The sequence below is a fragment of the Erpetoichthys calabaricus genome, chromosome 1 (genome assembly GCF_900747795.2).
Source record: "Erpetoichthys calabaricus chromosome 1, fErpCal1.3, whole genome shotgun sequence".
NCBI lineage: Eukaryota > Metazoa > Chordata > Cladistia > Polypteriformes > Polypteridae > Erpetoichthys > Erpetoichthys calabaricus.
The window spans coordinates 315131120-315144565 of record NC_041394.2 but is presented as its reverse complement, the minus strand read 5'-3'; the positions used below and the strand labels follow the sequence as shown (position 1 = coordinate 315144565).

The window sequence follows — 13446 nt, the reverse complement described above, 5'->3', positions numbered from 1 at the left end:
ATGATCACAGTACAGTAAAATACTTTTCATTACCATGAAAGTGCCACTTAGAAAGTGGACACTTAAAATATAAACACCAAGAATAAATGCCTTCCACTCATTTGAGATAATTAATTACTTGCTCTGTCTAGGGCTGATTACAGTCTTGCAACCAGTGTGCCAAAATAAGCTCTGGACCCCGGGGACCCTGGCTTGGATTAAGCAGGTTTGAGACTGACAATGTTTAATAAATGGTATATATTATAATATTGTCATTATGCAGCATTATATAGTTTTGTTTTATTTGGTGTATCACAAAAAGTAAAATTAGTAAAACACTTAAAAGTATTTTGAATTTTTAGCACATTAATTTTCAGAGTAACTACTATAAACAATTGGCATAGTAGTTACCCATGCTGAGTCTGTTTCAGATTCTTCAATTGTAATCCCAGCAAAGTCAATACTTGTGTGCAGTTTACACTTCCTTCAAATGTCTGTGTATGTCTCTCCAAGTACTCCGGTTTCTCCCCACACATCAATAAGTTAGGCTGATTGGCTGTCTCTAAATGAATATGTAATGAGTGATTGTAAGCTGGCTCAGCGATTGCCTGGTGTCTCATCCAGTGATAATTCTTGCATTGTTCTTAAAGGATAAGTAACTTTCTATACATCTAAAAAATATCTTGCCCTCTTTGGATTATGGGGAATGGAAGAAAAACATTTAGCCAAGTTGTTGAGTACTGACCTGCATATTGCGATTTCTCACACATTGTAAAATAGTTTATGCATGTCATTTTTGAACAAAATAAAACACCAATATGAGATTCAGCCATTGTACAAGAAGAATAGCCGTGTGCAATAGCTCAGCACTTAGTCTCCCCAGCAGGGCGTGGTTCCTTCTCGAAAGACCAAATCACAGTAAACTTTTTGTGCCACTTTTTTGTGTTTCGATTAACTTCTGTAGCTGCATGAGGATTCACACAAACGAACAGAAAATGTATCCTTACTACATGAAAAACAGCATCAGGAATATGTGATAAAATTAATATTTTCAGAACAAGATAATAAGTGAAAGTTTCATGCTTATTAGCAAATCACAAATGAAACTGTTAAAATCCCACTTTTTTAGTGCTTTTCTTATCCATTCGATACAAAATAATTGGTTGTATATTGTTAATCTCTAAAACTAGAAATTAAAAAGTTCTTATTTCACATCAAGAACATTTGATCAACCGATATTCTTGCACTCTAGCTATAATAAGCAGGTACTTTCTAAACCAGAGCCATGCATTTCATACTGTAGGCCAGGGGTCCCCAACCCCCGGTCCGCAGCCCACTACCGGTCCGCAGCCGTCTGACAGACGGGCCGCGAGAGAACTGCCGGCAACGGCGACTCACTCAGACTTTTCAGAACGCTTGGCGGGCGGGGCTTTGCAGCGGTGCAGAGAGAGGAGAGAGACTGAGGTGAGAGACTATTACAACAAAGTATTTTTATGGTCCCGACAGTTTCCCCATATGACATGAGTCTATAGAAATCACGTTACTACGAAGTACATTCAACAGATGCTTTCATTACAACGAAGTGCTATCTATCTGTCTATCATATAGTGTCTTTCACCTTCTCTCTCTCTCTCATTTTTCCTAGGGCACGAAGCGGAAGCAAAGCAGAAGCGGACAATGGCCGACAGTGAGGTGAATCGCATTGCAACTGTAGTCGAGGAACTCCAGGCACTCGATGAACAGATTCAGAATCTTCTGTCCAGACGAAGATACCTCAGAGATCTGAAGGCTCGGCTGTTGGATAAACCGTCCTCGCCATCTGTTATCGGCGTAACATCAACCCCGCGTTGTGCCGCGCAAGTCACCTTCACCCCCGCGCCTCGTAGGAGCGACACCGATGATGACCTCGGTGTATTTCAGCTATGCAGGCGGGGGTTCAAGGCCAGAACACCTCCATCGGCACAGGCAAGCATCGTAACCCAGAACCGGTTTGACCCTCTAAGCGTCCCCAGTTCGCCTTCAGCTCCTGGTGATGTAATTGTGGTAGGTGATTCTATTGTTAGGAACCTCAATATCACTTGCCCTAATAGAAAATCTTTTGTTTCTTGTTTTCCCGGTGCTCGTGTCCGAGATGTGACGAGACGTGCGCCGGCGATCTACAAGAACAGGGCAGTTGGAGCCATTGTTATACATGCTGGCGTAAACGACATAAGGCACCGACAGTCGGAGATCCTCAAGGCAGACTTCACTGCATTAATTAAAGACACAAAGGAGAGGACCCCATCGGCAAAGATATTCATCTCGGGTCCACTCCCTCTCGTCAGACGATCAAACGAGTATTACAGTCGTCTGCTTGGTTTAAACAACTGGCTGCAGGGCTTCTGCAAGAATCAAGACATCGGGTTCATTAACAACTGGGACCTCTTTTGGGAAAGACCGCGTTTCTTCAAGCGAGATGGCCTGCATCCGAACAGCTTCGGCGCCCGGGTCCTCTCCGAAAACATATCGAAGGTAATTCGTTTATCTTGACTATCTATCTCTGCTTTTAACCCCTTCCGAAATGCCACTCCTGTGTTTGGTCATGATAATTGTTTAAAAAAATCTTCCATAAAAGTGCGCAACATAAATACTGTAATAACCAATCTTAATGCACATAGAAAATCTAGGCAATACGGCATAAACAACAATAATTTAATTAAAGTTACTACTTTAGATGAACAATGTATTAAAACTGTAAAAACAGATCATAGATTAAACAAAAAATACACACAGAGCGGCGCTAATAAAAATAACTTAATTCCGGTTCCCTATATCAATAACGCACATAGTATTCATCTCTGCTCCTCCGAAACATTGAATATGGCACTATTAAATATTAGAGCTTTAACTAACAAGACGTTTTTTATCAACGACATTATTAGTGAAAAAAAAATAGATTTTATTGCACTAAGTGAAACGTGGCTTAGCTCAGATGGCGCAGCTGTTTTAATCGAATCTGCGCCTCCGGATTACAGTTTTACTCGTGCTGATCGCCAAGGAAAGAGAGGTGGCGGATTAGCAAACATTTACTCTAGCAGGTTAAAATGTAAAAATATCAGTTTTGGTAAGTTCAAGTCTTTTGAGTATCTCGCCATTGTTATTCAGGGAGATTCTCACGTTCTAGTATTATCCGTGTACAGACCTCCTAAATTCAACGCGTCTTTCCTTGAGGAATTCTCTGACTTGATGTCAATCTTAATTACGAACTATGACGCACTCTTAATAGTCGGCGACTTTAATTTTCATGTAGATAATCAATGTGACCAAAAAGTAAAAGAATTTATGAACCTCCTGGACTCTTTTGATTTGAGACAGCTCGTTAATCAGCCTACACATAAAGCAGGTCATACGTTAGACTTAGTAATTACTAAAGGACTAAAAGTTGATATAAAGCAGGTCATTGATACGGGTCTTTCAGACCATTTTCTTCTACTTTTTAATATAGAAATAATGATAGAAAACACTCATGGGAAGCATATTGTTAAAAAACGCTTCTTTGACTCATCAGCAACTTTAAAACTTACAAACATTCTAACCAATCAGTCCGTTTATAGTGCCAACTATAATAGCGAGGAGAATGTAAATAGTAAGGTGGAAAGATTTAATACTAAAGTGAGGGCTGCTGTTGACATAGTTGCACCTGAAAAGACAGTTAAAAAATCTTCTAGCATTGTTATACCTTGGAAGACCCAAAGAGTGTCTGATTTAAAGAGAACATGCCGTAGAGCTGAGCGTAAATGGAGGAAGACTAAACTAACTATTGACTATGAGATATTAAAAGTTAAAATAACAGAATACAATAACACAGTCCGTCTTGAGAGGCGCTGCTATTTCTCTAAGATTATAGATAACAATGCTAGTAATCCCAGAGTCTTATTTTCGACAATTGATCATCTGTTAAACCCAGGTAACTCAAAGGAATGCCTCCTAAGTACTTCCAGTAAAACCTGTGAGGCTATCGCTGTATTTTTCAATCAAAAAATTAATGATATTAGAAATAACATAGTATATCTCCCCAACACTAAGGATCCCCCGAAACCCCAGTACTCCATAATAAATAAATTAGAGTCTTTCACTAGGATAGATTTACCTGATTTACATAAAATAATTTCTCAAATGAAACCATCCACCTGTGCCCTTGACCCAATACCAACAAATTTTTTCAAAGAAGTATCGGGTGTGCTTATTGATAATGTTCTTGACATAGTAAATTCGTCATTAGATACGGGGGTCTTCCCAGACTGTCTTAAGACTGCGGTAATTAAACCCCTACTTAAGAAAAATAATCTCGACCCCTCTGCTCTTGAAAATTATAGACCCATCTCTAACCTGCCTTTCTTAAGTAAAATTCTAGAGAAGGCAGTCATTATGCAGTTAAATGAGCACCTCAATAAACATGCTATTCTTGATAAATTTCAGTCAGGTTTTAGAACAAATCACAGCACAGAAACTGCACTCGTTAAAGTAGTAAATGACTTGCGGGTAAATGCAGACAGAGGCCATTTATCTGTTCTCATCCTCTTAGATTTGAGTGCCGCATTTGACACTATTGATCATAATATTCTTAAGAATCGCCTTAGTCAATGGGTGGGCCTCTCTGGCAGTGTCTTAAACTGGTTTGAATCCTACCTGGCAGGGAGAAAATTCTTTGTTAGTTGTGGTAATTATAACTCAAAGACACATGATATTCTATATGGTGTTCCACAAGGCTCTATCCTGGGTCCGCTGCTCTTCTCAATCTACATGCTTCCATTAGGTCAGATTATCTCGGGACATAACGTGAGCTACCACAGCTATGCTGATGACACACAGCTGTATTTATCAATAGCACCTGATGACCCCAAATCTCTTGATTCGCTAACACAATGTCTAACCTGTATCTCAGAATGGATGAATAGTAACTTTCTCAAATTAAATAAAGAAAAAACCGAAATCTTAGTGATTGGCAATAATGGATACAATGAGGCTATTAGAAATAAACTGGATGCATTAGGATTAAAAGTCAAATCGGAGGTAAAAAGCTTAGGGGTAACCGTTGATTGTAATCTGAATTTTAAATCGCATATTAATAAAATCACTAGGACAGCATTTTTTCACCTAAGGAACATAGCAAAAGTTAGACCTCTTATATCATCGAAAGATGCAGAGAAATTAGTTCATGCGTTTGTCTTTAGTCGGCTAGATTACTGTAATGCACTCCTCTCAGGACTACCCAAAAAAGACATCAATCGTTTGCAGTTAGTGCAGAATGCAGCTGCTAGAATCCTTAACAGGAAAAGAAAATCCGAACACATTTCTCCAGTTTTGATGTCACTACACTGGTTACCTGTGTCATTCAGAATTGACTTTAAAATTCTGCTTATGGTTTATAAAGCTTTAAATAATCTCGCCCCGTCTTATATATCGGAATGTCTGACACCTTATATTCCAAATCGCAACCTCAGATCCTCAACTGAGTGTCTCCTTAGAATTCCAAGATCAAAACTTAAAAGAAGTGGTGAGGCGGCCTTCTGCTGTTATGCACCTAAAATCTGGAATAGCCTGCCAGTAGGAATTCGCCAGGCTAATACAGTGGAGCACTTTAAAAAACTACTGAAAACACATTACTTTAACATGGCCTTCTCATAACTTCACTGTAATTTAATCCTGACACTCTGTATATCCAATTCATTATAATAACTATTCATTCAAAATTTGTACTAACCCCTACTCTCTCTTCTGTTTCCTTTTCCGGTGTCCTATTGGTGGTGGCTTGTGCCACCACCATCTACCCAAAGCACCATGATGTTCCAACAATGATGGATGGATTAAAAGCCAGAAGTCTGTATAACCATCAGCATCAAGTGACTCCGTGAGAACCCTAACTACAAAGAGGACTATTTCATTTATGTTAGGTAGAATGCCCAAAGGGGACTGGGCGGTCTCGTGGCCTGGAACCCCTACAGATTTTATTTTTTTCTCCAGCCTTCTGGAGTTTTTTTTTGTTTTTTCTGTCCACCCTGGCCATCGGACCTTACTCCTTTTTATGTTAACTAAGGTTGTCTTATTTTAATTTCTTATTTGTCTTTTATTCTTCTTTTCTTCATTATGTAAAGCACTTTGAGCTACTTTTTGTATGAAAATGTGCTATATAAATAAATGTTGTTGTTGTTGTTGAAATGCTTGAACGAATCATCCACAGAGCAGTTAGATCTGTGGTCGCAGCTCAGTTGTGCACGTTTGCACAACGATCCCCAAAAAGAAACATTGTAAAAAAAACTCTTTCTTCGAACTTTCCTCGAACTGTTTTTTTTTTTGCTGTTTTTTTTTTCTGTGGTTTTCATTGATTCCTTTTGCTTATTGCTTGTCAACATTTGAAAAACATCCATTGGAATTTAACTCATTGTCACCCTCCTATAGAAACGGCAGACACGAAAAAAAGATTGCAGTGTTAATGTTTGTGATGTACAATCTGTTGGATTGGCAAATGTAAAGCATATGTCTTTGTTATATGCAAAAAAACAAGAAAAATCTCAGATTACGAACTGCTTAATAACTTTAATAATAATAGAAATGTTATGTAAATTGTGTATAAAACTGCCCCCCCCCCCCCCAATTTGCATCTAATAAAGTAATAAAGTGGTCCTTGCTGTCAAAGAGGTTGGGGACCACTGCTGTAGGCCACACACATGGATCAAGTGATGTAAACAACTGCATATTCTAACTGTCATATATCAGTGGTAATCCTGCATTACCTGGACATGCTTAGTCCAGTTCAATTGGCACATGACTGGAACCAGACGTAAAAAGGACATCAGTTCATCACAGGAACTACTCACGCACACAGACCATTTCTATTTTTCAAAACTAATAAACTTCACCTGCACAGAAGCCACATAACCACAGAAAAGCCAAAAAAACAGACAGATTAAGCAACTTCAGCAGGGAAGAAGCAAGGCACGGATTCAAACCCAGGTCTGCGAATATGATATTTTCATCGGATTGTTCCTTTAAATAAATTCACATATTGTGATTTATCTTGCTCAACTGGAAGAATCTTAACTCACCTCTTTTAAGTCAGTGGATAACTGATGTTATATATGATCTAAATTGATAATTATCACTTAGGGGAACTGTACAAAACATTTTCAAAACCTGGCAGGATTTGATATTTATTTACATATTTTTACTATTATTATTTTTTTTTTATATTTTACTAATTTTATTGTAATCATTCCGTACAAATAGATCAATTTTTACAAAAAATAGGATTGAAAACAAATCAAACCCCAACCCTGAGAAGGAGAGCATGGCCAAAGGAATAATACTTAAAGCTTGTAAGCATATCTAAATTGTTGAGTTTAATAGGGCAATAAAGATAAATGGAGAAGGAAAAGAAATGCGGAAATAATTATTTCTTCTTATTCTAAAATATTATTGATTAGATCCTGCCAGGTTTTGAAAAAGTTCTGTACAGATCCTCTAACTGAGAATTAGATTTTTTCCAATTTCAAATAATATAAAACATCGGTTTCCCACTGACTTATCAGAGGAGAATTAGGATTCTTCCAATTTAACAAAATAAGTCTGCGTGCCAAAAGTGTAGTGAATGCATTCACAGTTTGCTTGTCCTTCTCTACTTCAAATCCATCTGGAAGAACACCGAACACAGCTGTTAATGGGTTAGGAGGGACTGTGACCCCAAGGCTGTCTGAAAGGCACTTAAAAATTTTGGTCCAAAATGATGTTAAATTGGTGCAGGCCCAGAACATGTGACCCAGTGAGGCAGGAGCTTGGTTGCAGCGTTCGCAGGTTGGATCCTGCCCTGGAAATATTTTGGACAGTTTTAAGCGAGACAGATGAGCTCGATATATAATTTTGAGTTGAATAATTATATGCTTTGCGCATATGGAGCTCGAGTGAATTCTCTGCATTGCTACCTTCCACTCCTTTTCTGATATATTAATTAAGAGGTCTTTTTCCCATTGTCCTCTTGGATCTTTGAAAGGAAGGGACTCTAATAAAATTTTATATACTGCAGAAATGGTGTCTAAGTCCTCGAAATTGAGCAGTATTTTTTCCAGCATGGTGGAGGGTACGAGATGAGGAAAGTCGGGCAGGTTCTGTTTAACAAAGTTCCTAATTTGAAGATAGTGAAAGAAATGTGTAGCTGGAAAGTTAAATTTGGAATATAATTGTTCAAAGGATGTAAACATATTGTCTATATAAAGATCTCTGAGCAATTTAATCCCAAATCTTTTCCAGATATTAAAAACTAGATATGTTTGTGAGAGTTGAAAGAGGTGGTTCCCCTGCAGAGGTGCCACAGATAAAAGATTTTCCATCTTAAAATGCTTTCTAAATTGGTTCCATGTTCTAAGTGAATGAAGCACAATTGGGTTATTAGTATATTTGCGATAACTTGCATTTATTGGGGCGCAGAGCAGGGAATATAAAGACGTACTGCAGGATTTTACTTCTATTGCGGACCAAGCCTGTGTATGTTCATCTATTTGTGTCCAGGTTTTTATAGCTTGTATGTATGCTGCCCAGTAGTAAAACTGAAAATTAGGTAGAGCCATACCACCTTCTGCCTGAGGTCTTTGTAGGGTCGCTCTTTGGGTACGTGGGTGTTTTGAGTTCCAAATAAATGAGGTTATGGTTGAATCTAATTGCTTAAAAAATTATTTATTGATGTATATTGGAATGTTTTGAAATAGAAAAAGAAACTTAGGAAGGATATTCATCTTAACAACGTTAATTCTTCCAGCTAGAGTGAGATGAAGGGTTGACCATCTATGCAAGTCTTGCTTAATTTTTTCCATACAGACAGTGAAATTTTGTTGATAAAGAGCTTTATGTTTACTTGTGATATTTACCCCTAGGTATTTAAACTGATCTACTATGGTAAAAGATAAGGTGTCCAATCTATATTTTTACTATTATTAAAGTGATACTCTGTTGATCTAGCTCTCTTTCTCATGGATGTGGGTCGATTTGTTTCAGACTAGTTTCGTTAAACTTGACTTGCATGTTTGGAATGTTTTTTCTTGATTTTAATAAAATTCACATATTCTGTACTTAATAGTTTTGAACCAAAACATTCTTCTGTTTTTTTGACACGTACAATGCCTTCTTGAGTTTAAGGTAGTAACATTAATATGCAGGTCTGAAAATATTATATTTTAAATCTGATTATTCCCATATTCTGTACTTAACAACTTTGATCTGTTGTTTAACATCTTTGGTCTCTTTATGGCATTTATAATGACTTCTTAGGCTCCCTTACACCTGCCTTAAACCTTATTAGTAATAATGGAGTACCTGTACTACTGGTGAAAGGAATGAAGAAACAGATACCTAATGGCTATGGTAAACTTTTTTATTTTTAAACAAGCCTTTTGACTTTAAAAACAAGGAAACAAAACAGGCTAAAGAATAATGGTGTTCAACAAACGCTTAAACTATGATTAAACCCAGCAGCTAATATGGCCCTGCAGAAATGTGAGTTTAAAACTGGTAATTTAAAATGCGTAGTATTATGAGACAGCTAAGTAAATGGAAACAGCAGTAATAAAGGACCTGTTCTGCAAATCCAACCTGAAATCTTGTTCTTTGTCTTTCGGCTGCTCCTGTTAGGGGTCGCCACAGTGTATCATCTTTTTACATATCTTCCTATCCTCTACATCTTGTTCTGTTACACCCATCACCTGCATGTCCTCTCTCACCACATCCATAAACCTTCGCTTAGGCCTTCCTCTTTTCATCTTCCCTGGCAGCTCTGTCCTTAGCATCCTTCTCCCAATATACTCAGCATCTCTCCTCTGCACATGTCCAAACCAACACAATCAGGCCTGTCTTTCTTTGTCTCCCAACCGTCCAACTTGAGCTGACCCTCTAATGTACTCATTTCTAATCCTGTCCATCCTCGTCACACCCAATGCAAATCTTAGCATCTTTAACTCTGCCACCTTCTGCTCTGTCTCCTGCTTTCTGGTCAGTGCCACCGTCTCCAACCCATATAACATAGCTGGTCTCACTACCGTCCTGTAGACCTTCCCTTTCACTCTTGCTGATACCCGTCTGTCACAAATTACTCCTGACACTCTTCTCCACCCATTCCACCCTGCCTGCACTCTCTTTTTCACCTCTCTCCCACACTCCCCATTACTCTGTACTGTTGATCCCAAGTATTTCAACTCCTTCACCAACTCTACTCCCTGCATCCTCACCATTCCACTGACCTCCCTCTCATTGACACACATGTTTTCTGTCTTGTTCCTTATGACTTTTATTCCACTCTTGTATTTAAGGCATTAAGACAAACAGAGCAAAACACATTTCCAAAAAAGCAAGGCTCCTCAAATTTAAACAGTAGGAAAATATGATGATTAACTTTTTTTATTAATGAAGATAAAATAAATACACAAATAACTAAATCTATCCATCCATCCATCCATTTTCCAACCCGCTGAATCTGAACACAGGGTCACGGGGGCTGCTGGAGCCAATCCCAGCCAACACAGGGCACAAGGCAGGAACCAATCCCGGGCAGGGTGCCAACCCACCGCAGGACACACACAAACACACCCACACACCAAGCACACACTAGGGCCAATTTAGAATCGCCAATCCACCTAACCTGCATGTCTTTGGACTAAATCTATCTAATAAATAATAAAAACAGTACAGTCTGTGTGTCCAGCCACTCAGAGGAATCCGATTGGCCAATTTGGATTTGATGACAAGAGGTAGTGTAAGTGTGAGGCACACCGGAGGAATAAAGGTGTAGGAGGCACACTGAGTGTCATCTTCAAAGATGAGAAGTATAATACAGGACAGGAGGCAAGAAAGGTACATCAAAAGTAATGACAGTCTGAGAAGCAGGCTCTACTGGAAAGCGCTTGAGAAGGGGATCACTGATAAAGAGGCATTAGTAAAGGTGTATGAGGCACAATTGAGTCACCTTCAAAGATGGAAAGTATAAAACCAGATAGAAATTTGGAAAAGCAGCTCGACAGTAATGACAGAGTCTGAGAAGCAGGCTGTATTGGAAAGCACTTGAGACAGGGAGCGCCGGTAAAGAGAGGTTCAGGCACACAAGGATACAGAGAAAAGACACCAAAGGCACACATAAGGGCGATAGATTACAAATATTTTAACATTTATATTATTACCTGTATTCTATGGTCATCTGGCTAGTAAAACAATAAAACTTTATACATTCTAGTGGTATATCATTCGTCTGGGTGTGACCAATGTAAACCGATATCCATCATCACCATTTGAGTTCATCAATATTTACATTTTATATCTTCAACCATGAATTCATTATCTTTTCCTGACCACAACATATTTTGATGCAACTATTATTCTGGGTAAAATGTGGCTTTACCCCTAGATATTTATAAAATTTGGTTAAATATTCAGTTGTTTGCTTGTAGGCCACCCTGAGCAGTACTGTATGACTTCATTTCTCATACTTCAACAAGTGCATATCCTGTTTAAACTAAACAGAAAGCAATAAACACTGACCTGCTACAAAGAGGGCATTGGCAGGACAGGACAGTGAGCAGCTCTCCATTCCTCCATTCTTGACACATGCCAGTTGTGCCTTGGGGGTAGGCTTCTTGCTTGGGAGACACTTCACTGCCTCTGAGAAAGAGAAAGGGTTAGGAAATCCACCAAAAGATGCCAGGGCAGCACTGCGATTTCAGTCTCTTAAGCCTGTTTTGGAAGTTTCTGCACAGTCACTGGCAATGAAAGTCACACTTTGGTGATGGAACTTGTGCTTCATCTATTCACTACCCAGTATAATTTTCATGGCCAAAAAGGAAGCAATGGTTCAGTTTACACTTATTGAAGGTTGTGATGTTCAAACAGTCTGGTGAAGAGTCTGACATATGATATAATCAGCTAATGACAAGTTAGCTTAGGCTATGTTTATAGTGCACGATATAAATAAATATAAAGTACATATAATACGATATTTATGCCATAGAATAAAATTACGGTGAACCATAAGTGTCACAATGCTCTTGCTTTTGTAAGATATGTTTACATTAGCCATTTATAAAGTTTTATTATTTGTTAGACTGTTTATATAATACAGCATACCAAATTGACAGATACCAGCCCATTGCCAGTCGCTGATTTACCTTCTGGTATAAATTAAGTCACATCAAATTAACTTATTTTTCTACTGAGGGATGTACCTCCCTGGCCGCCTACAGCAGCTCAACCCCCTCCTCGATAGCTCACTTCACTCACTATCAGTCCACAGTGGAATTTTTAGTTAAATTTAAAAAAAAAAACAAAACCACTTTTTGCAGTATTTCAAATGTGGAGGTCCTGGGACACAAACCCATGATCTCCTTACTGCCAGACAGCAGCGCTACCATTGCACCATCTGCATAGCTTGTTAAGTCACAACTGAACCACTACAGTTCTTGGTGGAGTGGATGTATATAATGTATATTATTTGACATATGTATGTTAAATTGGTTGTACTGTACTATCTCCTCCTAATGAAGATAAAAAAAATGATATATGGATGTACACTATATGACATACAGTTCTGAAGAAAAATGAGTGTTGCATGAAAACATTACACGATTTAGCTAATCTTTAAATACTGTATATAGAGAGTAGATTATGCTCTTCACTGAGTGCAGGCTTACAGCATTCTAACAAGTTCATAGATAAAATGCAGCTGCAAACTTTACCAGTTACATAATGCACATGCAAAATTTAAATTAATTTAAATGAACAGTAAACAAAACAACTTCAATCTGATTAGCACAAAAAAATAATTCTAACAGTATATATCTATATACTATATATATTGATGTCCTTAAGATTCAACCAATGGAGGAGAGAAAAACTGAAATTCCAGTCAACAGCATTGGTGAAGAAAGTGAACATCTGGAGTTCACAGCCACTTATGACAAAAAAACGTCAATGAAAAAGTAAATATGGAAAATGTCATACTGACACTCTTGATGTCTGAATGTTGTTACATTAGAATAATACAACGTGTACATTTGATTAATTAATAACTCAGAGTGGTGGCCCTGAGGCTAAGGATCTGTGCTGGTATCTGGAAGGTCGCCTGTTCAAATCTTGTTATTGCCAGATGGGATCCCACCCTGTTGGGCCCTTGAGCAAGACCCTTCAGTAGAAAATTGCTCAAGGGGTGCTGTGCAATGGCTGACCTGTGCTTAGACCTCCAAAGGTCATGTGAAAAGATAATGTTCCCTCTGGGATTAATACAGTGTACCAAAAAAAGTTACCATGTGTCTGTGTACATGAGTGTTCCTTATGGTGGATTGCCGCCCCCCCCATCCCAGATTTCTTTCTGCCTGGATTAACACTGTATCACAAACTGGATAGATTAATATTTTGAAGTATTAGTTAGTAGAGGTGATCATTCTGTGTGTAAGCAAAGGT

The 13446-nt window shown here is 38.3% G+C and overlaps 1 protein-coding gene across 2 annotated transcripts in view; it reads right to left on the bottom strand.

Annotated features, from left to right (window-relative positions):
• Positions 1-13446, bottom strand: part of scube1 (signal peptide, CUB domain, EGF-like 1) — a 527308-nt gene that overhangs the window by 47332 nt on the left and 466530 nt on the right. For both annotated transcript variants that reach the window (XM_028817682.2, XM_028817689.2), the window contains one exon: positions 11533-11652. In XM_028817682.2, the coding sequence (XP_028673515.1) occupies positions 11533-11652 (120 nt within the window). The remainder of the gene's footprint in view (positions 1-11532; positions 11653-13446) is intronic.